At 38.9% G+C, this 26,693-nt stretch overlaps 1 protein-coding gene, 1 long non-coding RNA gene and 1 pseudogene across 6 annotated transcripts in view; 1 reads left to right on the top strand and 2 right to left on the bottom strand.

Moving 5' to 3' along the window:
- The window catches only part of GREB1L (GREB1 like retinoic acid receptor coactivator), a 262,351-nt gene that overhangs the window by 203,942 nt on the left and 31,716 nt on the right, over positions 1 to 26,693 (top strand). For all 5 annotated transcript variants that reach the window (XM_067699540.1, XM_067699538.1, XM_067699541.1 and 2 more), the window contains 2 exons: positions 19,683 to 19,863; positions 21,660 to 21,852. In XM_067699540.1, the coding sequence (XP_067555641.1) occupies positions 19,683 to 19,863; positions 21,660 to 21,852 (374 nt within the window). The remainder of the gene's footprint in view (positions 1 to 19,682; positions 19,864 to 21,659; positions 21,853 to 26,693) is intronic.
- Positions 1,771 to 4,489, bottom strand: LOC137204127 (uncharacterized). The gene is made up of 2 exons (XR_010933433.1): positions 4,163 to 4,489; positions 1,771 to 2,323 (listed from the first exon to the last, which is right to left on the bottom strand). It is a non-coding gene; the product is annotated as an uncharacterized lncRNA (long non-coding RNA).
- LOC137204206 (tumor protein D52 pseudogene) lies at positions 6,038 to 10,735 on the bottom strand (annotated as a pseudogene).

Raw genomic sequence — 26,693 nt, 5'->3', positions numbered from 1 at the left:
AAGTAGAGAGGAAAAAAAATTTTTTCCAGAAAACGTGAAAAGGTAGGGAGCAAATATTTTAGAAGTCTGTGGTAAATAACATCCCTCTCAAACATAAAAGTTGCTTAGAATTACAAGAAGCAATAAGGAATTTAGAAAATTGAGACTGCTGAAAATGCCTGCCTTTGTAAACTAGGTTTGAAAAAGAAACTATAAATGTCAAGTTGCTTCTGAGTACCTTAGCTGGGGGAAGACACACACACACACACACACACACACACACACACACACACACACACACACAGATTTTAACTGGAGGATAAATCTTTTTGCCACAGTAAAAAAATTTATTTTCAATATATTTGAAAACAGGAAGCAGAAAACTTCAGAAGAGCTTAAAATACAGTTTTTATGTTCCACACCTGTCATTCAGTGCTCCTTAAACTTTAGGGTGCATGCAGATCACTAGGGATCTTGTTAAATTGCAGATTCCCCTTCAGTAGGTCTGGGTGGGCTCCAGATTCTGCATTTCAAACAAGCTCCCAGGGGCTACCTGGGCAGCTGGTCAGAGGACCACTCTTTGATTAGCACAGCTGTACAAAAAATCTTTCGTTCTAAGTTCCATGGGCCAGATGAGCTGACTAACAAAAAGCTTTTCCCTCTTTAACACCTCTTAGTGGCTGTGACTGAGACATGTAAAGTCTTTCCATGCCTCGTCGAGACCCAAGCGCCTGGTTAACAGTGCAACCTGTGTTTTAGCCTCTAAAATTTTGAATGACAAGTTACAAAATGGCCTGTTAGAAATATTGACTTATAGGTGAATTAGCCAGAGACGGTCAAATGCCTTCTCTCACAGCTCTCCCAGAAACTGGAGTGGGTTCTAGACATCCTCAGCTACTGCCCATTCGTCATTTTCTTTCCGCCCCCCTCCATTGAGGGAAGTGGAGGGGTTTTCGTCACACCAGGCATTAACCAGATTTTTGCTACTTCTTGTGGATTTTCCACTTTATTACTGTGGAGGGAGCATCTTCTCTTGTAGGTTTTTTACTTGTACCAAAGGGCATTTGTGGCCTTCCTGAGTTTGTGATCTGATATCCCAGTCATACTCCAGCCAGGTCATCTTAGCACCTGTTTCAAGGGGTGAAATCATCCATGGTCAAGTGGTTGTACTCTCCCCAGAGGCTTTTCCTCAAATAACCTCTTGATGACCTGTATTTTCGCCTTTCTTAATCAATGCAAGACCCTAAATAAAACCCTGCATTTTTGACAGATAGAGAAACTCTATTGGTCCTTCCTTTTCCCTTCTCAACGCCCTCAGATTTTTCCAAAGTGAGTATTTTGAGATTATCATTCCTCAGAAAGGACTGGTATTTGACTAGTTACATAAGCTTAGAATCCAAGAAAATCAGTGTTACAGAGATTCAGAAAATTCAAGGCAAAGCATATTTTTAAAATTATTCACATCTGGCCTTGGCATACATACTGAAAATTTTTGCTGCAGAAACAATCACTTCTATATATTTTTAAATAACTGTATTCATTTTTATTATACAAAAAACCAGAGTTGTTGTTTTATTTTGAAAAATAAAAGAAAGTAGGAAATTTTAAACACTTATAATCCCACCACTCAAGGATAATCACTGTTAAAATGACTTAATACCTAGTGTTCCAGGCTCTCTTCTCTGCCTATGTCTGATATTATAGTAGGGACATTTTTCCACATCATTAAGCTTTTGTAAGCATCACTCGTAATGAATGTATATGATATTCCATATCATAACAACACCAAAATTTATTTGCTTTTTTTATTTGAATACCTTTGTATTTTTGGAACACATCACAGTTGATAGAACCCGAAGGACCAGAAGCATTTTAAGGTGTAAAGAGATTGTCCAGAGCAGAGATTCTCCACTAAAACAACTCTTGAAAGTCATTGCTATGAAAACACAGAGGATTCTCAAGAAGTCATCTGACTCAGTTTCCTCATATTTTGCCACGTGAATCAGGGAGAGCTACATTTGCCTAAGGTCCAGAGGGCAGTGCTTTGGGGACAAGGACTGTTCTCTCATCTCTGTGTGCCTGGTGCCTCATTTCTGCCTCTCCTGGGCCTGGCACCAGTAGGGGCTCAACTACGGGTTCGGGTTCGAAGGGAGAGCTGGGGCTGGAGGGAGGAAGGGGAGGGATGGGCAGAGGGAACACCAGCGTCCAAGTGCTTTGCTCTCTGGTTCCATTTGCCTTTCCCTAAAGGAAGCATTTCAGCAGCCAGCCTGCCAGGAAAAGCACCAGGCAGGGAGAAGCAGCCAGGACATGCAGAAAGGCCACATCCTTGGCAGCCCTTGTGTGGCTGAAAGAGAAAGGTGAAAATAGAAACCATCACGTTGTTGCAGACTCAGCACTAAGGCGAAGCATTTGGTACCTTAACTTACTTTCTAACTAAGGAAGGGAGGCAGGGAGGAAAAGAAGACAAAAGAAAACAGTACAGAAAGAATTGGAAGGTAAAAAAAAAAGAAATGAAATGAGTTAAGCCTTTTTAAGTTTGCCCCAGATGGACTTGTAAATGCTGCAGTGACCAATGGAAAAGCAACATAAGGAATTTTTAGACCATAGGAAATTCTTTTGTTTTAGTGTCATTTTTTTTTACGGACTGATGTTGTAGCATAGTTCTTCTAATTCAAGAAGCTCCAAATTCTATAAATTAGAATACTAGGTTATCAAAATGCGATCAAAATGCAAGCCACTTTCAACTCCACATGAGTAGGATGAAAACAGGAAGGATTAGTGACACCATATTTTCCTCCTCCCTGCTTTTAAAATGGTATCCGTGGGAGCCCCCAGCAGATGGGAGCAGATCTACGAGTATCCAGTCAAGGAAGTTTTATCATGCTCAGGGGAATGACGTAAATTTGACACCTCAATACATGCCTGATCATAAAAGAACCAGAGAGACAGTTTTGTCTGCTGATACGTAGATAGGTTTTAAGGCAGTGGGAGAGATTAGGAGGGGAGGAGAAGAGATAAAGGAAGGCAATTTCACTTTCTGAAATGTATTTTCTTGGTCTCATCAACCTTATGTCTCCTTGTTAGTCAGCAGAAAATGTAAGCGGAAAAAAGGAAGTGAGAAAGGCAGCAGGGAGTGGGATCCCAGGGAAGAAAATACTAGGAAAGCACGCTGCCCTGAGGTGGAGTAGGGAAACACCAGAGATTCCTCTGTACAAATAGAACTGAACAAGTACCTAACGTTAGCATCCGTGAAGTCAGTTTCCAACCACGTCGTAGCTGCCCAGTGCCCACCCCTAGTTTATAGACAGCGTTGGCACCTGCCTCACAGCCACCACCTCCCCTCCAAGTGGACGACCCCACCGAATCCTAGCTTCTCTGCATTAAGCTCTCATCCGCAAACACCTTTCCCTCTACTGCTCATCAGGCGCCTGCCCCCTAGTCATATCCCAGACGCTCCTGGATCCTGGAATTGTAAATTCTAACAACCCCAACACCAGACCACGGACTTCTTTGCAACATACACTGTGTGGGGAAAAAAAAAATCAACGTTTCTGATTGATGCCTCATAAATTCCTTCTGGTTCTTTAGTTGGCTCTCTCTCCCGCTCTCCACGGTGACTGGCTCTTGCAGACTCCTTTTCACTCACAGTTCTGACCTCATCCTTCTCTTAGCAAAGGACCATGCCGCTTATTTCTCCCCTCCCCCACCCCCAGAGGAAGAAAACTTCAGATAAAAACTTCCTTCCAAATCTGGAAACCTACCTGCATATACACCCATCATTCCCCCTTCCTTCCTGATCAGTGAAGAGCTGCCCTGCTCTGTGTAAGCCTGCTTCTCCCACCTGGCTCTGGAGGCCGTGCTGTCTTATTCTCATGAACCTCACACTCTGATGATCTCCTCTCTCATTGTCACCTTCCATTTCCTTCCCTCCTGGAGCTCATTCCATCAGTTTTATCCTGCCCCACTCCCTCAGAGACAAAACAAGCAAGCCTCTGTTAATCCTACCTAACCCTCCAGTTTATCCTCCTCGACTTAAGTGACAAACTTACTGAGGGAGTTGTCTGTTGTCATCTTCATTTCCTCAACTCCCAGTCACTCAACACCCTGCAAACTGGCCTCCACTCCCCACTGCCACGCTTCTAGGACTCTCACCAATGTCACCAATGACTTTTTCTGTCCTTACCTGGACTCCTGACAGCACAGGTGCCCTCCATTCCTTCCTTTAAGCACTGCAGTGCCTTTGGCTTCCAAGACACATCCTTTCCCAGCCTTCCTTCTACAAGTCATGCTCCAGTGCTACTCTGTACCCTGTGGTGCTCCAGCCCGACACTCAAGACTGCGTAGTGGCTGTGTGTTTATTGATGATCTTTCTCTTCAGCTAGAAAGCAAATATTCAGGGTATAGGTCTGTCTTCTCTATGGCACAGGAGACACTTAACAAATGTGTTGAACTGAAGTTTTGTAACGTTCTGTTGAATTTTAAGTTAAAATCTATTTTAAGAGGAAGACATAGGGAGTTCCCTGGCAGTCCAGTGGTTAGGACTTGGTGCCTTCACTGCCGTGGCCTGGGTTCAATCCCTGTTTGGGGAACTAAGATCCCACAAGCCGTGTGGCACAGCTGAAATAAATAAATAAATAAGAGGAAGACATAGAAGTAATTAATATTTAAGATGTGGCAGTCCTGTAGCAAAAACAAATTCAGCCATTAAAACCATGTTTCGCAAACCTACTTTGGCCAAGAGTAAAGCCCTTAAGATGGGTATGTAACAGGTGTATCTGTCAGTCACACAGGGCTCTGAAGTCGTATCTGTGTGTTCAGAATGCTCTTCTTGTGCAGATCTAGTGCTGCTTTCCTCCTTGACCCAAACAAACAGCATAGTCATATACACCCACACAGCGAAGTCTCACCGAACCCAAATTAGAGAATTCTCTCCCACTGGGAGGACAGAAGGGAGCCAGCCAGGCCACCAGAAAACAGTGGGACCACCAGAGCAATGGGCACCGAAAGCAATTACCCGGAATTTTAACCAGCCGTTTCAATTCCCAGGTTATATATTTATTTTTCTTTTACTGATATACAGAATTTATTAAGCTTTTCACATGTAATAGAGCATAGTTTCAGTTGCATCTGAAGTGCTAACAAAAGCTCCAGCAATCAAGAATGGCAGCATGTTATCAATATTTTATAACAATCAACACTTGTAGCTTTTCAGATTTGGATAAAATCATTTATCCCAAAGTAAATCTAGTCATGCTTTTAAAAAATGCTTTAGGTCACTGCAAGCTTGGCAATTAACATTTGGCTTAAACAATAATAAAACAATCACAACTTGATAAATAACAAATACAACATTGTAGGCCATAACCATACACAGCATACGGAAAAGATAGTGAGTAGCCATTAGCATTAATAGAGTACCTTGGCCTCCATGTAGATACTTCCAGAGGCTTTGGTTCATTCAGCCCTGTCACTCAGTTTTTAAAGCAGGGGACAGTATCTACAGTATCATTTTGTAATTTCTAACACACTGAAAACAAGTAAGTAGAAAATGATGAGTTGATTTTTATTAATGCATTAAATCCTCAGGAGTTATCACCAACCCCTTAATATAAAATTTTTTCAAGTTATATTAGTCATATAACTTGGTGTGCTACTTACTGTAAATGCTGCTAAATGAATTAAATGAAGACGACAATGTTTCCCCTAATGTGGTTGATTTTAGCACTTTTCAGCTACCTAGATCTAAAAACTTTCAGGCTTTTGAAATGAACATATGAGGAGAGTGTTCACATTTCAACGTATTGATAATACAATATGCTTGATTCAGAACGTTAACTTACAATTTACTCCAAAACTAAAATTTTAATCTGGTGAAAAATAAGTAGCTATAAGTGGCATAATAACCATGACGCATAATAACCATGACACTAAAATGGTTACTGTCACAGATGGTGATAAACAAGGATGTGAGGGCTCCACTCTCAAGTCGCCTAGGATTTTGAATTACTTGTACATATTGTCACTTACAAAACTATAACCAATTGAATATTTAGTCTGGTGTCTTCAAACACCCAAGATATAAGATAACTTATACCAAAACAATATCTTTTCGAAATATTTTTTGTAGCTGGTAGTTCTTCCCTTGGAGGTAAAGAACATTTTGCCAAAACTTTTAATAACCAGGATACAGAAAATTTTAAAGAGCAATCTTAGGAATCAAATATACAGAGATTCAAAGAGGAAAAAAGAAAATTGTATAGAAGACAAAGATCAAACTGGTATCCCAGATCCAGAGCAATTTTGTAAAGTAGGAAAGCAATTATGATAACCCACAGCTTCTTAGGTCATTCTAGTGAGGATCTCCAGGTACTATATGTGTTTTTATAATGATATTTCCTAAATAAAGGGCCTTAAATGCACATGAAAGGGCGTCTCCCAGGAATAGAGGTTAAGATATTTTTATGTTGTTCAACCCACAAACTATTTGGTCAAAGGAATATGTAAAGTTCAACAAAAGCACATCTGGTGGAGATTCATGGCAATGAATGTTGACAAGATGTGCTTGGATCTCACTTGCAGCATCTGGCAGTGAGTAGCAGAACAAAGGTGGAATCTCACAGGCTCTCCTGTGTCTCTTCTGGAAGAGGCTCCGTGGTGGTGGAACTAGCGTTTGCAGTCGAATTCAAGAATTCTCCAAAATCACCACCAGCAGGCTTGGTTCCCCCTACTTGAGACTTTAAGTTTTCAACCCTTTCCTCAAATTATTTGAAAGTTGGGGAGTTTTTTACATCTTCCAGCTTTTTGGTGATGACTGATCCAACAGATGAAAAAGCAGCTGAAGCCTTTTGTCCAGGCTGAGATAAGGTTTCAGAGGTCTTCTTGTACGCAGACGTGGCTGTCACATCTTGCCACCCTTTGGCAATGTTCTGTTTTAGTGTCTGTAGTGAATTGATCCCAAGTTTCTACTTGATCTCTGTTAGGTGCTTTCCTTTTTCTGCTAACACTTGAGACAGAGTCTGGATTTCTTCTTCTACCTTAGCAAGTTCTCTTCTTAGCTCTTCTCGCTCCTCCTCTGATAGGGTTTCAGTGGCACCGATAGTGGCAGCAACATCTTCTCCTTCCTCGGGTACTGGGTCTGTTCTCAGTAGACCTTGCTCGCCGCGATCCGTGTCTCCCACCCACCAGCAGCGAGTCCTTGCTTGGCCTCCCTGCCCGCCACCCTCCTCCTGTCCTCCTCCCAGGTTATTTGCTGAAAAGAGACAGCCAGGGTGAAGGAATGTCCATTGTTATAATACTTAAAACTTCAGCATGCTCTAATGATTTAATATTTTCTGGATTTTCATTTCCTTTTTTAAAAAACAATAGCAATTTATTATTTATATTCTACTTTTTTTGTAATAGGGATCTGAAGACATATCAGTAAAAGCAGTTATAACAAACCCATAAAATCAGCCAAAAATTAAATATGATTTTCATTTCCTTTTAAGCATTAGAATATTTTTGCATACCAAAACTTCAGAGAAATTAATTCGATCCCAAGGGAAGATGAACAGCTAAAACTAAGAATAGTTTTATTTTTCTTTAGGATGTCTTCTTGACAGGAAGAACAAGAAATAAAACTTAGAAATGAAAAATTTAGAAATAAAATTCTTTATTAAAAAACATCAAGAGAGGGCTTCCCTGGTGGCGCAGTGGTTGAGAGTCCGCCTTCCAATGCAGGGGACACGGGTTCATGCCCCGGTCCGGGAAGATCCCACATGCCGTGGAGCGGCTGGGCCCGTGAGCCATGGCCGCTGGGCCTGCGCATCCGGAGCCTGGGCTCCGCAACGGGAGAGGCCACAACAGTGAGAGGCCCGCGTACTGCAAAAAAAAAAAAAAAAAAAAAAAAAAAAAATCAAGAGATAATAACATTCAAGCCAGACCACATTGTTCTCTCCAAATAAATAAGCAGTACCATGGGGCATTGAGATGAGCACTGGGTCATTTTTACTGATACCTGGACATTTTAGATTTCCCTGATTATTATCAGTTTAACCTGATACTCAGGCTGATTAGCTCCTTCTAGTGATGGGTTCTGGCCACTCATTCAGACTTTTCACCTCTATGGCTTTGACACTAGTGCTCACAAGATATTGTGGACTTGGTGCCTGTGTTCTTGGTTTTATTCCCCTTCAAGACCCTTAGATGGTTGAAAAATTGCTGTTTCCCCTTTAAAGTTTTGTGAGGAATGGCCTTGGAGGACATGATATTGTTTTTCTCTAATCCCATAAAGGGGAATTCAGGCTAATGCTTAAACACATCTGGCCCCGTAGCCTTCAGTAAAGCCAAAGGGGGCACAAGTGGCTACAGTCTAGTTGCTTGGAGTCCTTGTCCATCCAAGAAGGTTCCTCTTCTTTGGAGTTGGTTATTTCCATGGAAGATGTCCATGACTGCAGCACCACCTAAGGCAGCTCCCAATGTTCAGATCAATCACCTTTAGGGAACACCAACCAATCACCAAACACTTTAGGTGATTCCCAACCACCACTGGCTCTGTTCTAGGACTCAATAAGTTGCAAAATGTCCTAAAAGAAGAAGAGTTACTGATGCCTCCTAAGTTCCCATTCATGTTAAAAAGTAAGATTTATTATTTAGGTAGACATGGCCCTGAATCTCTTGGTGCTACCATCAGTATCCCAGTTGGACTCTGCTGATGTCCATTTTTTATTGTGGAGTTGGAAAAATGTGAGATTTGCTTATGATTTATTAGAACATAAACTTTTATTTAATCCTATAGAACTGTGATAAATAAATTATCAAGAATATAGAAAGTGACCTTTCTCAGACCAGCCATTTCTCGGCACTTCTGACCATTTTCAGATGTCACACCTCTAAGTATATTTTTGGAAAACAAAACAAAACATGAGGGTAAAACCAGAAACTAATGAAAAAGTTATCCTATATGGGGTGGAAGAGATAGGGATGGAATGAGTATAACTTTTAATATAGTTTTGACTTTTGATCCTTATAAATGAGTTACATAGTTAAAAAATTAAATTAAATTAAGATGATGGGGAAAAATATTAAATGCAAACAAAAATAAATGAACCTAACTGCATATCAAATTGATAACATAACCACACACCAAAAAGAATTAATTCAGGGATTGTTTTAAACACGGTTTTCTTATTGAACATTCTCAGTGTGATATATCATATCCTAAGGGTAAAAAGAATTGCAAATGAATCTTGAATTTTAATCAGTATGTGGTTGGAAGTGGTACTGATAATCTTAAGCTATTTTGTGTATATCACAGTATAGAGAAAATGGGTAAATATTTTAATGTTGAAAAACAGTGTTCTTACATGAAAGAAAGGAGAAATATTCATTTTAGATTTAAATTGGAGATAGAAGTATAAACTTACAACTTGAAAAATACTAAATGTCTCTTAGCTCCGTCCACTGAAAGGTTTTAAAAGCAGTGATATTTTGGGACTTCCTTGGTGGTCCAGTGGTTAAGACATAGCTTTCCACTGCAGGGGGTGTGGGTTTGATCCCTGGTCGAGGAGCTAAGATCCCACATGCCTTGCGGCCAGGAAACCAAAACTTGGAATGGAAGCAGTGTTGTGGTGAATTCAAGACTTTAAAAATGGTCCACATCATAATAATCTTTAAAAATAAAATGATATTTTAGGGCTTCCCTGGTGGTGCAGTGGTTGAGAGTCCGCCTGCCGATGCAGAGGACAGGGGTTCGAGCCCCGGTCCAGGAAGATCCCACATGCCGCAGAGCGGCTGGGCCCGTGAGCCATGGCCGCTGAGCCTGCGCGTCCGGAGCCTGTACTCCGCAACGGGAGAGGCCACAACAGTGAGAGGCCCGCGTACCGCAAAAAAAAAAAAAAAAAAAAAAAAAGATATTTTAGTATCGTGTGTGTGTGTGCACATTTAGCATCTAGATCTTAGGTTATAAATACCATTCCCCATTATACCAGCTCTGAGGTAGGAACAGTCTGGAATCTTGGTTTCCAGAAAGTGCGAAAGTACTCAAAGATCGATGGAGGCATGTCGAAAGGACACAGCAGCCTGCTTGAAGGAGACTTTGCTGTCCAAACTTGGTAATTTGGGGCATCTAAAGGAATGATGGCAGTGGATTGTAACCTACTGGATTTTTGTAAAGCCCATGAGTCCACAGTAATGCTAAAAAAATAAAAGGGGCAGGAGTGAGGGGTGGGACGCAAGCTCTCCTTTATAAAAGAGTACCAGCTAATCAACATAAGAAAATAACAGAATTAAGAAATCCCTGTTTTGCACTACCAATATAGTAAGTAGGATGATGTAGTGGAGCATTAAGCTCAGTGAACCAAGACATGTGTTCTTTCTTTTATTTTTTGCGGTACGCGGGCCTCTCACTGTTGTGGCCTCTCCCGTTGCGGAACACAGGCTCCGTATGCGCAGGCTCAGCGGCCATGGCTCACGGGCCCAGCCGCTCCGCGGCATGTGGGATCTTCCCGGACCGGGGCACGAACCTGTGTTCCCTGCATCAGCAGGCAGACTCTCAACCACTGCGCCACCAGGGAAGCCCTACAATATAATTATTGATTCTGGCAAGTATCATCAATGGGTACTGAAACCATTGGTTAAAATGTATTCAGGAACAAATATTCACACAGTCTCAAAGTGTCATCCCACATATTAAAAATTACAAAGAGGAAAAGGCATCTTTACAATGGAGAGACCTGGCAGTAGACAGTACCATGTCCATGCAATCAAACTTCGCCATCTCCCATTATGGGACAGATTGACATTATGAACAAGGGGAAGTACATGATGTCACCTATGAAGTATAATTGCCAAAAATGTTTAACCTGAATCTAATCACAAGGACACTATCAGAAAAATCCAGATTGTGTGACATTCTACAAAACAACTAGCCTGCATTTTTAAAATATCGATGAAAAGACCAAAAAAGAAAAAAGACAGGGGAGCTGTTTTAATTATACAGAATAAAGAGACACTGCAAGCAAGTACAATCTTAATTCTTGATTGGATCTTAGACCTAAAAATAAAAAGTAAAAAACACAGCTCTGGGACAATTCGTGAAAATCATATCTACTACTATATGTAAAATAGGTAACTAATAACAACCTACTGCATAGCACAGGGAACGCTACTCAGTACTATTTAATGACCTATATGGGAATAGAATCTAATAAAGAGTGGATATATGTATAACTGATTCACTTTGCTGTACAGCAGAAACTAACACTGTAAATCAACTACACTCCAATAAAAATTAGTTTAAAAAAACCAAATGTATGCTGTGTACTAGAGAATATTATATCAATGTTAGTTCAATTCTTTGGATGTAATAATGGTATTTTAGTTATGTAAGAGAATGCCTTTGCTCTTAAGAAATACATATTGAGGTATATAAGGGTGAATATTATATATTCTAAATTATTCAGCGATAATAACAACAATGAATAAAAAGTAATAAAGAGAAAAAGCAAATGTACCAAAATATTAACAATTGGTGAAACTAATTGAAGGGTATACAAGTATTTATTGCACTAGTCTTTCAACTTTTCTATAGTATTCAGAGTAGAAAGAAAATTTAAGAAATTTTAAATATTGAATAGATCAAATTTATAAATTTTATGAGGTATTAAAAATCACAATATAGTGAACACCCGTGTACCTATCAAAATAACTTACTGAAGACTCTTGTTCCCCTCCCTGATGCTAACATTCGTCTTCTTTCAAGGGTAACTATTATGCTGAATTTTGTGTTTATTATTCCCTTGTTTTATTTACAGTTTTGCCATAGTGCATAACTCCTAAACAATATATTGTTTAATTTTGTATACTTTAAACCTTTTTGTAAGTGCATTTGTCTGTAATTTACTTTTTATACTCAATATTACATTCCTGTGATTAATCCTGTTGTTGTATATAGCTGTAATTCACTAATTTTACTGCTTTTTAGTATGCTATTCAATGAATATAACACACATTTAAAAAAAATCATCTTTCCTGTTGATGGACATTTAGGGTGTTTCTAGTTTTTTACTATTTCATACAGTGCTGGTACACATGTACAAGAGTTTCTCTGAGAGAAGAATTGTTGGGGCATAGGTTATGTACACTTTCAACCTTACTAAATAATGCCAATTTTTTTCCAAGGTGGTTGGTTATATTTACATTCCCATTAGCGATGTATGTGTTTCAGTTGCAAATGTTTGATATGGTCATGCTTATTTTTAAGTTTTTTTAATTTTTAAATGATTTTATATCTTCAGAAAAGTCACAGAAACAGTACAAGAGATCCAAACATGACATTTAAAAATAATTCCATTCTCCAATAAAGATGTTAAAAAAAAAAAGAAAATTATCACAATATGCTGGCTTAAAAAAATCCATTTATAATAGCATCAAAAGGAATAAAATACTTAGGCATATATTTGATGAAAGAAGTGTAAAACTTATACTCTGAAAACTAAAAAACATTGTTGAAAGAAATTTAAAAAGACCTAAATAAATGTAGAGGTAGTCTACATTCATGAATTGGAAGACATTAATATTTTTAAGATGGCAGTATTCCCCAAATTGATCTACAGATTCAATGCATTCCCTATCAAAAGCCCAGCTGACTTCTTTGCATAAATTAACAAGCTGATCCTAAAATTCATGTGGAAATTCAAGGGACCCAGAATACCCAAAACAATATTTAAAAAGAAGAACAAAGTTGGAAGACTCTCACTGCCCCATTTTAAAACTTAATACAAAGGTACAGCATTTAGACATTGTGGTACTGGCATAAAGATGACATATAAATCAATGGGATAGAATTGAGAGAGTCTAGAAATAAACCCTGCTATTTATGGTCAACTGAATTTTGACCAGGGTGCCAAGACCATTCAATGGGGAAAGTAATCTTTTCAACAAATGGTGCTGGGGCAACTTGATATCCATATGTGAAAGAATGAAGTTGGACCTTTACCTCACAAGCAAAAAGTAACTTAAAACAGATCAAAGACTTAAATGTAAGACCTAAAACAATAAAATTCTTAGAAGAAAACATAGGTGTAAATCTTCATGACTTTGGATCAAGCAACGATTTCTTAGATACGATTCCAAGAGCACCACCACCACCAACAACAACAAAAATAGATAAACTGGACACCATCAAAATTAAAAACATTTGTGCTTCAAAGGACACCATCAAGAAAATGAAAAGAGAACCCACAGAATGGGAGAAATTATTTGCAAATCATATGTCTGATACGAGACATATCTATAATATTTAAAGACCTATTATAACTCAATAATAAAAAGACAAATAGCCTAATTAAGATATGGGTAAAAGATCTGAATGGGCACATATCCAAAGAAGATATACAGATGACCAAAGAGCACATGAAAAGATGCTTAACACCATTAGGCAGTTGGAGAAATGAAAATCAAAAACACAATGAATACTACTTCATGCCCATGAGGATTGCTATAAGCAAAAAGAGAGACAATAACAAGTAATATGTAGAGAAACTGGAAGTTCATACACTGCTGGTGGGAATGTAAGTGGTTCGGCTACTTTAGAAAACAGTCTAGCAGTTCTTCAAATGGTTAAACAAAGAGTTACCATATGATCCAGCCATTCTACTCCTAGATATGAAATGAGAGAGAAGTGAAAATATAGGTCCACACAAAAAACCTGTGCACAAAAGTTTACAATAGCATTATTCATAATAACCAAAAAGTGGAAACAGTTCAAATGTCTATCATGTCCATAATGAATGGGTATATAAAATGTAGTAAACTATACAATGGAATATTACTCAGCAATAAAAAGAAATGAAGTATTGATGAATGCTAAAACATGGATGAAACTTGAATACGGTATTCCAAGTGAAAGAAGCCAGTCACACAAGATCAGATATTGTTATGATTCCATTTACATTAAATGTCCAGAGCAAGCAGACCTATAGAGAAAGAAAATATATTGGTAATTGCCTAGGGCTGGGGGACTGAGGGGGGAATTGAGGGATGATGGTTAAAGGGTCTGGGGTTTCACGAAAATGTTCTAAAATTGCTTGTAGTGATTGTTGTACAACTCTGTGAATTTACTAAAAGCTATTGAATTGCACATTTTATATGGGTGAAGTGTATGTGGACTATATATTAATAAAGCTGTTAAAAAATAGGGAGTTCACATAAACCCTTCACCAGCTTTGCTTAAACTTGAGAATGTATATAACCATAGTGCCATGATCAAAACAGGAAATCAATTCTGGAACAAAACTATTAACCAACTAAAGACCTCACTAGTTTTCCCTTAATGTCATTTTTCGTTCCAGGATTCAATCCAGGATCAAACATTGCATTCAGTTCTTTTGTCCTCTTAGTCTCCTGCAACCTGGGACATGTCTTCAATTTTACCTTGTTTTTCATGACTTTAACTGCTATCTCCAATTCCATGTGAACACTGCAAGGTTCCTTTTAGTCCTTCCCCATTTCTCTATTTGTAACTTCTTTCTCTGACAGGGAGAAACCTGATTCTTGTTATCTATAATGTACATATTCACTTCTTTGATTTTTTTTCCTAGAAGTTACACAATTGCTAACCCACACCCCCTGTGAGAAAACAGATTGCCAGCTAAAGTGTTGCCATACAATTCTTTTGGTCTTTAGCCTTGTGGTTTCCAGCCAAAACTGATTTGTTTTACTGAGGTTTGCTCTTTTCATGCTCACCCCCCATCAATGTGGTTATGTTAGTTTTCATTTGTTACCATTTGGATTCCATGTTGCCTGCCTCTCCTCCCACCCAACCCCCCATGCCCCACTCCATTCTTTTTTTTTTCTTTTTTAAATATTTATTTATTTATTTGGCTGCGCCGGGTCTTAGTTATGGCACTCAGGATCTTTGTTGCGGCATGTGGGATCTAGTTCCCTGACCAGGGATCAAACCTGGGCCCCCTGCATTGGGAGTACGGAGTCTTAACCGCTGGACCACCAGGGAAGTCCCCCCACTCCATTCATTTTTTTTTTTAATTTATTTTTGGCTGCATTGGGTCTTCAATGCTGCGCTCAGGCTTTCTCTAGTTGTGGCGAGCCTGGGCTACTCTTCGTTGCAGTGCACAGGCTTCTCCTTGTGGTGGCTTCTCTTGTTGCTTCCCCTTGTGGTGGCTTCTCTTGTTGCGGAGCATGGGCTCTGGGCGCGCGGGCTTCAGTAGCGTGGGCTCTAAAGCACAGGCTCAGTAGTTGTAGCGCACAGGCCTAGTGGCTCCGCGGCATGTGGGATCTTCCCAGACCAGGGCTCGAACCCGTATCCCCTGCACTGGCAGGTGGATTCTTAACCACTGCGCCACCAGGGAAGCCCCCCCACCCCCTACTCCATTCTTGATTAACTTTGTTCTATGGTTCTAAGAGTCAAAGCTATACAAAACGGTATATTCAGAGAAGCATCTTCCCCTCCTCATACCTACTCATTCCCATTCTCCCTTCTTTACACCCCTTTCCCACCCATCCCCCTACTGGTAACCAATCTCTTTAGGTTGTGGTTTATCCTTCTTGAATTTGTTTTGCAGAAATGAGGTACATAAGTATTTTCTTTCATCCACTTCTTTCTTACAGTTATCTTGTTTTAAAAAATTTGTATTAATGTGGTATTATTCCATTTTATTATGGTTTTTATTTCCCTTATTACTAATGAGGCTGAACATCTTTTCAGATATTTATTGGCCATTTGGGTTTCTTCTGGGAAATGCCTGCTAAAGTTTTTTTTTTGCCCATTTTCTCTTGGATTTGTAGGAGTAATTTATGTATTCTGAATACTAATCCTTTTTAGTAATACTAGTTACAGATTTGGAAGGCTCTTCTTTTTATTTATAATATCTTTGATGAATAGACCTTCCTAACTTTAGTTTATGTATCATTTGGCCTTTTCTGTTTAAGTAATCCTCTATGAGTTGCCACAGTTATTCTCCTTTATTGTCTTCTAAAATTTTTAGAGTTTTGTCTTTTACATTTAAGTTTTTAATCCACCTGAATTTTTTTTTCTTTTTCTTTTTTTTTGCATATCAGGTAAGATCCAATATAATTTCTTGGTTCTTCAGTGCTGACTGTTGAGGGGCCCATCCTTTACCACTGATCTACATTGCAAGCTTTATCATAAATCTCCGTTTTATATGCATGTGGGTGTGTTTCCAGGGTTTGCTCCATGCCAAAACCACTGTCTTGTTAATACAGCTGTATAATTCTTAGTCTCTGGTAAGGCAGATCTCTCCCACCTTTTCTACTTCAGGTCTGTCTTGACTATTCTTGGTTCTTTGCTCTGCCATATACATTTTTAAACAATTTAAAATTTAACTATATGTTTATGATATGCTTCTAATTTAAGTCTTCTTTAATGTCATTAATAGTTTCATCATTTTCTCCATAAAGGTCTTATACACCTTTTATAAGATTTATTCGTAGATAATATTTTCTGACGTCATTGTAAAATAGTTTTTTTTAAATACATTTCCTAACTGTTTGCTGTTGGTATATAGAAATACAACTAATTTTTATAAATTGATTTTGAATCCATCAACTTAACTAAATTCTTATTAATTTAATTGATTTATTGATGGATTATTTTATGTTTTCTACCAAGACATATTATTAGTAAATAGTGATAGTTTTGTTTCTTTCTCTCTCTCTTTTTTTCAGTAATTGGTGGTTCCATTTATTTCTAAATATAGTAAGAGCATAAGATATTTTTATTGAGTTGAAATAAAATGCTTGTAATGATGCCATTAACACCTCTTGAAAGAGGCCCTCTGAAGGAAGAGACCATATCCATTTTTGTTTTACATTTACTAAGGAGAAGCTGTGAAGGGAGAGAGGAATTAAAATGGAATATTAAATTATATTCTGTTTACATTTTAATATACACTGCGTAAGACCACCAGCTTCTATGAAAGGATAAATACTGTATCATTAGACTGGTTGTGGAGAGTTTTGTTTCTCACTTTACAGTTATAGGTAAAAAAAAGTCAGGATATACAGTTATAAAATGTGAGCTAGGTAGCAGAATATCCATTTTAAAAAAGTAGGAAGGAATGCACAAAAATGTTCACAGTGGCTTATTTTGAGTTAAAGAATCCTGGATGATTTTTTCTTTTTTAATATATCTCTATACTTTCCAGTTTTCCCAAGATGAGTATCTATCACTTTCATAACCAGGAAAGAAACAAAACTTAAAACTAAAAGCAAGTCTAAAACAAAATGTAAAGGTAAGGATCATATACTAAAAATGCCCCGTTAGAAATAAAACAATCAAGTACCTCTGATATGCCTCCCCCCCACCGAGATATACCACTGCAGAGCCAGCTGGCAGCATAGACTAATATACCATGTTATGTCTAAGAGAATGACCTCTGAGATTCATGGAACTTTGTCTTTCCATTAAGGGCATGTATGGACTTGACCTGTCAAAGGCATACAATTGGTTGGCATTTCATTTGTTTTGAAATGTGATCAACTCAATTATCCATAAGATACATTTTTCCTCTTTGTGAATTATTTATGGTCTTATCATATTAAGAGCCTCCTAACTCTCACTGCTTATTTCCTAAGGATAAACTTAGGAAATATAGACTAATTTTCAACTGGTTCTACTCTCCCTATTTTACAAATAAGGAAACAGAAACCACCAGAGATTAAGTAGGTCCTCTTTCTGTGCCTCTGCTCACCTCCTCTACACCAGAGGACTTTGTCTCTCATCATGACACTTGTCAAAAATATCCATCTTCTCCATCATAAGCTCCATGAGATTAAGATCTTTGTTTGTCCTGCCCTCCTGTGTATCCCCAGGCTGAGCACAATACCTGACATAGTACCTGATATATAATGGATGTTCGGTAAATCTCTATCGAATGTTGAATAAATTTTATAAGCAATCCACGTTCCAAAAAAATCAGACTACTTGCCAAATTAAATGTTTGATTAATTGCTTTTGGAAATATTCACAACATCATTTGACTACACGTGGGTGGAAATTGAAAACAATCTCTGAGTAAAGGCTTCTGATGAAAAAAGTTTGAAAGCAAAATTACCTTTCTGTTTACCTTTTCTGGTATGATGAATTTTTCATACGGTAAAACATTTTTCCTATTTTCTTTTTCTTTTTTTTTTTTTTTTTGCGGTACGCGGGCCTCTCACTGTTGTGGCCTCTCCCGTTGCGGAGCACAGGCTCCGGACGCGCAGGCTCAGCGGCCATGGCTCACGGGCCCAGCCGCTCCGCGGCATGTGGGATCTTCCCGGACCGGGGCACGAACCCGTGTCCCCTGCATCGGCAGGCGGACTGTCAACCACTGCGCCTCCAGGGAAGCCCTCCTTTTTTCTTTTATACCATTTAGAGCTATTAGTATTATGGCATCTAGATGCTAATTGCATATAGCTGTTAATTAGTCTGGTTTTATATGAAAAGAAAAACTAGACAAACAAAACTAAGTCAACATAATTCATAAAAGTCTCTTCACTTAACTTGTTTATCTTTTTTAATTTAAATTTTTTTCCACACAGTTGGAACTGGTAGATGTGGCTGATATTGGATATTAAATAGATATCCTTGGAGGACCATATCTAACCCCCAAATGTGACATATCTAACCCTAATCAGGCTTCTGGTTCCTTCTGCCTGGAGGGTCATGGGCTTGAGTGACAAGGCTCTCCTCTCAGAGGGCTGAGTGTGTTGGGCAGAGGAGTGTTGTGCACCCTTGTTTGGGGGCAGTGTTTTTTTTCCAGCTTTATTGAGCTATAATTAACATATTGTCTAAGTTTAAGGTATACAGTGTGATGTTTTCATGCATGTATGTATTGTGAAATGTTCACCACAATAAGGTTAGTTAACACACACTTCACCTCACATAATTGCCACTTTGTCTCTTCATTTTAAAGGAGGATTTGGTGTTTTAATTATCCAACAACAGCTTCATGTGCCTAGAACTATTTTAAATGTTTGTATGTAGAAATAATTTTACTATAGACAGAGATAATGATACAGTACAAGTTTTACAGTTTCTAACATTTTGACAATATAATTATCTTGAGTAATTCAGTTCATTCTATTAATTTGGTACATAATCCAATAATCGTTGAGGGCATCCCATATTCTAGGTACTGTGCAACATTGTCACTATATAAAATAAGTAAAATACTACCTAAAAAAGCTCACAATCTAGCGATGTATCTTTGGATATCAGATTTTATTTTCCTTTCTTCTTATATGTGTTTTGTCGCTAAATTTGGGGTAAGGAAGATTTACACGATTATATCAATTTGGCCAAGAGCTCTAGTCCAAAGCTTCATTTTTTCCAAGTGGCCTATAGTAGCTGTTAGCAGATAAATAGAATTTAACTAGACATAATTAAATTCACATATAAATATAAGTTTATATTTCACATATAAATAGAATTTAATTAGACAGAGGTCTCGTACATTCAAGCTTCTACTTAACGTATCAGGTCAGTCCCTGTTGTCATTTGTATGAAGTATAGGAGGTGGGGTGCGGTATTCTAAAGAAAAGGAAACCTGATATTTCCTCTTCAAAACTGTTGTGGGGAATATGGAAAAGGAAAACTATCTGCTCTGTAAATCTCTGTATATGGTTAGCACCCAGTATATCAGTACTGAACTTAATCTCATAGATGTGTGTAAAAAAGATAAACTCTTTTTTCTTCTTGGCAGGTGTCCTTGTAGACTTGGGTCTGGAGGAAAATGGGACAGCCTATCAGAGAGCAGAGAAATATGTTGTTCGTCTAGACAATGAGATTCAAACCAAGTTTGAAGTTTTTATGAGAAGGGTGAAACAGAACCCGTACACACTGTTTGTGCTAGTTCATGACAACTCCCATGTGGAACTAACGAGGTGATTGCTTCAGAGTGAGCAAATACAATATTTCTTCTACAGCAGTAATGGTCATGTATTAAATAATTTAAAAGGTGGTGATTTGAAAGACCATGGACCCTACCAGTTGGCATCTTCTCATGGTTAACTTATTCCCACCCTTTCCTTGCTTTCTCAACTTTTCTTACCACTTTAATGTTGATTTTATTTTAACTGTACTGTGGGCGAATTTACAAATTCCTGTTAAAATCCGGTCTTAAGAGCATTGTGGGACTCAGCTGCTTCAGCGAAAGGGTGGCAACAAGGGGGTTGTGGTGAGTGAGCTCCCAGAAGGGCCATGTGCTTTCCCGCCCACCCCCTCTCCTCCTCGTGGTTCTTCTCGTTTTCTCCTTTTCCTTGTCCTCTCTTCCTTCCTTTCCTGCCATTTCTCCTCTTCCTTGCCTTTCTCTCTTCCCTCTTCCCTTTAGCAGCAGTGGAGATGCCACTTCAATGATCTGAGAGCAGATCCAAAACCTTCCACAATCTGCCTGTTTAAACAAGAGGCCATCCTATCTCTTTATGGGCTTATTAATGAAATAACAGTTTGTGTAGTGTGACGGAGTCAGATCAAATCACAGTACTTATCTAGTAGGGGGTATCTTTGTTCCTATGGATTGAAAAAAGCAAGTAGTTGTTTTTTGTTGTTGTTTTTTTTTAAGGGCAAATAGTTGTCAAATATTACATATCATGGTTTGTCCTCACCACGTCAGGGGAGGGAAATTTCAGGCATCATCAAACATTCATAGATTTTCTTTCCTCAGGACACACTGAGGTTAGGCATCTGGAATTTTTTTGATCTGTGGTAGAAATGTCAGAATTGCAAAAACACTTGTTCAGAAGCCAGAATGTGTTTGGTACTCCATACTCTGAAGTCCAGAGCCATATGTAGGTGTAAATAAGACCTGGTATAACTTGTTAGATTTGCAAGGAAGGAAGGAAGGGAGAGAGGGAGGAAGGAAAGATAAAGAAAAGAAATCTTGCCCACACCTTGTTCAGTTACTGCTCATGTTCTATGAGCAGACATAGCTCACTGACCTTGTATACCTCATCTTTGAAAGTTTGGGGTAATAACTCTGAGGATTACACATTGGATCTCTCTGTATTTAATCCTCATGGGCCTTGAGATTACTTTTTTGAATATACATATATATATGTATATATATATATATATATATAGAGAGAGAGAGAGAGAGAGAGAGAGGGAGAGAGAGGGAGAGAGGGAGAGGGGTGGGGTGGGGATACCTCCACATTGAACGGAACTGAAAATGACTCAGAGATATGAAAATGTTGGTCGTGGGGAGGAGGCCGGAGGAGTCCTCCCCATGGTCTAGCAGCTTCAAGTGAGGAAGGAGAGTGTGTTAACACAGAGGGGATTCCTTGTAGCTTTGGGGCCTCTCTGGGGGTACAGATCATTGCACAGTTATAAGCATCATATTTTGATGGAGAGCTCCCTCATTCAGGTGGGCTTTCAAACTGAAGTGACCCACCTCAGCTACGGAGCTGGATATCCTTGGCTTGGATAACTGAGTTTACACTTTGAGGTATATCAGCGGCAAACTGAAAAAGGAAAAAAAAAAATCCCTGAAATTTGTCTGAAAGGGGTAAGAAGGTGGGTCCTCTTTGCCTTCCAAATCTAATGTTGGTTGCTTCTGTTCCTGCCCCCAATTAATAGGAACCAGAAAAATAAGAGCTAAAACACCACCTCCATTTTGATATCTGATTCTGCATCTAATCAGTTAAATTAGGAGGTTTTAATGTGACTTTCAATATTTCTACAGTGTCATTTCGGGCTCTTTGTCACATGGTGAACCTGGCCATGGATTGGCTGACAGAGTCATTAACTGCAGAGAGGTTCTGGAAGCTTTCAACCTCCTTGTGCTCCAGGTCACCTCCTGCCCATACACTCTGCAGACCCAACAGTCCCGAATCAGCGCCAACAACGAGGTTCACTGGATACAGCTGGACAGCACAGTGAGTCTCTGTTCTACCCTCTGATACACAGTCATGTTCTCAGTTCCCCTGGGGAGCAGAATCTTGTAATAAAATATGGTCACGGCAAAAGAGTTCAAAAAACTAACTAACATAATGCTTTCTCTTCTAAAAGTTCCATATAATTACAATTATTATTCACTAAAAACTAGTGAATAGTGTCCTCTATAAATTTGATTCGGTGGTTCTTTTTTGGGCTATCATGCAGATACAAAATTGTCTATCCAGTATAGTTTGTCCCCCTAAAATGTGATGTCAGCTGACACCATCCTCAATATCCTGGATTAGCTTTGTGCCTTTAAATGATTCATTCCAATCTAAAACTTGGAAATTTTATTGTCCTCTTGTTTCAGTCTTACTGATCTAGATGTATATCTATATGTTAATTAGTCTCATGCTTCCCAGCAACTGAATTTTTCCTTTTAATCAATTCTCACAGACTTCTAGTTGAAACAGAAGATGCTGGTACTGTTACTCTAAATTACTCAGGGGACTTCCCTGGCAGTCCAGTGGTTAAGTCTCCGTGCTTCCAGCGCAGGGCACACGAGTTTGATCCCTGGTCAGGGAACTAAGATCCCACATGCTGCTCAGTGTGGCCAAAAAGGGAAAAAAAAAAGACTTTAAACAGCAATTCCCTGGTGGTCCAGTGGTTAGGACTCCACAGACAAAACAAAACACTCTAAATTACTCAGTAGTATCATTTAATGCGTTGAGAATAGCTCAGCACTGTACACATCCAGGTCCAGTCCCTAATACTTAAAAGATATTTTCTGTGACCTATAAACTGTAAGCTAAATATATTAGCAAATAAAAAATGAGTTTTATTAAAAAACAATAAAGATCAGCCGTTAAGCAATAGAACCTTTGTTTAGAAATATTGAACTGTGAGATATTTTAAAATAAACATGTTTAAGTAAAAGAGGCCAGAAATGTCCTACATAAGAATAACTTTATTTTTCAACCCAATGCATTTCACTCTGTTATGAAGTAGGTAAGACTTGGAGCCCTTCTCTTTGAGTATTGGTGTGTCCTTTACAGTCAAGCAAGCTCAGGTCCCTGACTCACGTTGGCATCACCAGTCCCTCCCTTGTGAGAACTGTCTCGGTGTGTTGACTGTCACAAGGAGGTTGCTTTGAGCTTTCACTTTGCTGGTATCTTCTCCACCCTAGCTCTGTCCATGAATTGGGTGGGCAAGTTATGGGTGAGACAAGAGGCTGCCAGAGTTCCTTTGCCTCTGAACCAAAACCGTATGGTGTGCCTAGGGTCTACCCCAGTAGTTGTCCTGACATGGAATGGGATAGCCAGTAGAACTGATAAAAGGAAACAGTGTTTTTAATCCAACAGATAGGGCTCCAACTAAACGTTAAGTTGAATATATTGTTAGGGGGGAAAAAGGAGAACTATCCTATTCTGAACAGTTGGTTCAGTCTTTTTCTGGAAGGGATCACTCCAGTGATAGGAGGATGGGCTCATAGCTTCTGCCCTTTGTCTTCTCCTGATGTGAAATAATAGAGAAACAAGCTTAAAATAATTTTCCTTAAAAGTCATTCCTATGATTGTGGTTAATTTTTTTAAGTATAATGATGGTATTGTGGTTATATTTTTTAAAGGATTCCAATCTTAGAGGTATCTAGTGAAGTATTTGTGGATTAAAGATATGATACCCAGGATCATATTCAAAATAATTGAGGGGTGGGGAGTTATTATATTCTAATGAAAGTTTAAAAAAAATCATCCCTATGACATTGAGAGGAGCATGGAGAAAAGGTAAAAACATTGACTCTAATTTACAACAACTTTACACATTTAGGGGCGAAGCTCTAGTGATTAGCTTCCTTTAGTTATCCTGAAGCCAATGTCCTAAAGAAGGAATAATAGAGAAAAGCAAAGAAAGTAGACTCAAAAAATATTAGTGAGCACTTGTGGGCTTGTGTTAGATCTTTCCAAGAACACACAGAGACCTGATGGTTTAAGGAGAAAGCAAAGCACGTATAAAAGCCACTATTATTCCAAAGTAGAATAAGACATAGGTAGAGAAAACAGATTGGTGGTTTTCAGAGGCGGGGGCTGGAGGGTAGACAAAATGGGTGAAGGTGGTCAAAAGGTATAGACTTCCAGTTATAAAATAGATAATTCCTGGGGAAATAATGTGCAGCAAAGTGACTATAGTTAATAATACTGTATGGTATATTTGAAAGTTGCTAAGAGAGTAGATCTTAAAATTTCTCACCATAAGAAAACAAGAATTATAACCGTGTGTGGTGAGGGATAGGTGTTAACTAAACATTGTGGTGATCATTTCACAACATATGCAGATAGCAAACCATTACACCTGAAACTAATATAATTTTATGTCAATTATATCTCAATTTTTTTAAAAAAGAAAAAAATCGAGTTGTACACCTTAAATATATACAATTTGTCAAAACAAAACAAAAAATGTAACAAAATAAAAACAAAGAGTAAGACAATTGCAGAAAACCAAAGTGCTCTGTGGGTTGAAAGGAGGGAGAAGTCCCACCCATTTGAGAGCATCAGGAACGGCGACATAGAGGACAGAGCACTTGGGATGGGCCTTGGAGGAGAGGAAGGACAGAGCAGACAGGGGAGCAGCCACTCCTGGCAGCAGACAGCTCGGGCAGGACCACAGAGGAGTAAGCATCAGACATTTTTTCAGAGAATACTTAGTGGGATGAAAAGAAACCTGGAAATATACATATGGAATCTTTGAGACCAGGCTGGAAAAGCTTACACTTATTACACAGGCATGAACGATATTTTAGCAAGGGCATAGTATTATTAGAAATAACATTGAGACACAGATGGAGAGAACAAAGGTATGGACACCAAGAGGGGAAAGTGGCGGGGGGGTGGGTGATGAATTGGGAGATTGGGATTGACATGTATACACTAATATGTGTAAAATGGATAACTAATAAGAACCGGCTGTATAAAAAAATAAATAAAATTAAATTAAAAAAGAAAAAAAGAAATAGCAGAATATACATATTTCTTTTATTTTTTATATTCACAATGTTAATGTACAGCTTGATGCATTTTCACAAACTGAGCACACCCATGGGACCAGCACCCAGATGAAGAACTAGAACGCTAGCACCACTCCAGAAGCCAGGCACTCTCTCACAAGAGGGAAGCACTCTTCTGTCTTGGTTTGCCCCATTTTGAACGTTATATAAATGGAATCATGCAGTAGGCACTCTCTTATATCTGGCTTCTGTGCTCAGCATTGTTTGTGAGATTCTTCTATATTTTGCATGAGTCATAAAACATTCATTCTTTTTGCTGTATATAGATTACGCTGGGTGACTCACCACAATTCATTTATTCATCCTATTCACTTATTTCAAATAGTGCTGCTTTAAGCATTTTAGTAGACATATGTATGCATTTTTGTTGGGTATGCATTTGGGAGTGAAATTGCTGAGTTCTGAGTTCAGCTTTAGTAGCTACTAAGAGGTTGCATTTTAAGGCAAGTTATCAACTATAGAGGCCAAGTCAAAGTGATTAGAAAGGGGGAGATGTGTCATCTGGCTTTTCAGGTTAGAATGAACAAGAACCTAAATCAGAATAGTGGTCCTGGAAATACAAAGGATGGAAGAAATGGTAAACCTTCTAGGATTTATTTATTGGGGAAGAGGGAAGGGTCAGAGATATCTTTGAGGCGATGCCTTTAGTTGGAAAAGAGAAGTCAAGAGGAAGGTGGACCTCTGGAGGGCAGATGAGATGGATGTGGGCTGAGTGAAGACTGGGACGAGTGCACAGTCGCAAATGCAATGTGGGAGTTGTGATTAGGGCTTTACAATGAGGATTTGGAATAGACTTCAGAAATGCTAATCACTGAAGCAGCTGGTGTAGATAAAATCATGGAAGAAAGTAATGAAGAGAACGGCTGAGAGGGCAGTGAGGCCAAGGACTGAGGGTTTGGCCTCAGGAATCCTTGGTGACCTTCCAGGGAACAGTGTCCACAGAGCAGAGCATTTGGCTGGAGGAAAAGCAGAGACCGTAGTGAAAGGACAGGGAGGGCTGCATCTGAGGGTCACTGAGAGGGTAGGACTTTGGGAGGGGAGATATTTTTCTTAAGAGAAGGGACATTATCCCCAAAGATACAAGGATTCAATAAATTGTATCACTTATACTTGGGGACGTGTGTTTCTTTAGAGGAACATCATTCTGAGTTTGATAACTCGTATTTTAAAAGATAGTCCCATTAACTTCTACTTACAAGTCTGCACTTAACAGTTTAATGCAAACACAACAGAAAGGGGGAACTATTCACTTCTTATTTTTAGTAGCTCTAGTTCTTAAAACCATACTGGCTCCAGCTGGTGATAACCCATCTATTTAACAAGCTGCCCTCTCATTTTGCTAAGAGAAAGAGAAGTAAAAATGAAAACAGGTGGAGGCTTCCTGTTCCGCAGGTTATAATGCTGTCAGGGAAAGGAGCAGGCTTGGAGTCCGATTTTACCTCTTCCCAAAGAAACATGATTGTGGATGAGAAGAAATGTGAAAACCACATACATGTAAGATAAAGCTTCCCCCCTTACTCTGTGCCAAGTCGAGATAAAGAGGGAAACTCAGGTGACTGACTTCTTTCATCCTGAAATGACTGATGTGACACAGCTATTCGGAACGCAGCCAAGAATCCAGAAAGAAACAAGCAAACAAGTAAACTATAGTTGTCGCTCCATCTTTGCTGTAAGGCTCTGAGGAAGCATATTTACTCTCAAATGAGACCCTGTTCCAATAAGCAGGAGAAGCTGGTTTGGCGGGGGGGTGGGGGGTGGGGGGTGGGCTCAAAAAAT

This window comes from Pseudorca crassidens, chromosome 12 (assembly GCF_039906515.1).
Source record: "Pseudorca crassidens isolate mPseCra1 chromosome 12, mPseCra1.hap1, whole genome shotgun sequence".
Taxonomy (NCBI): Eukaryota; Metazoa; Chordata; class Mammalia; order Artiodactyla; family Delphinidae; genus Pseudorca; species Pseudorca crassidens.
Note: the sequence above shows the minus strand (reverse complement) of the source record. Positions and strands in the feature narration are given on the sequence as shown.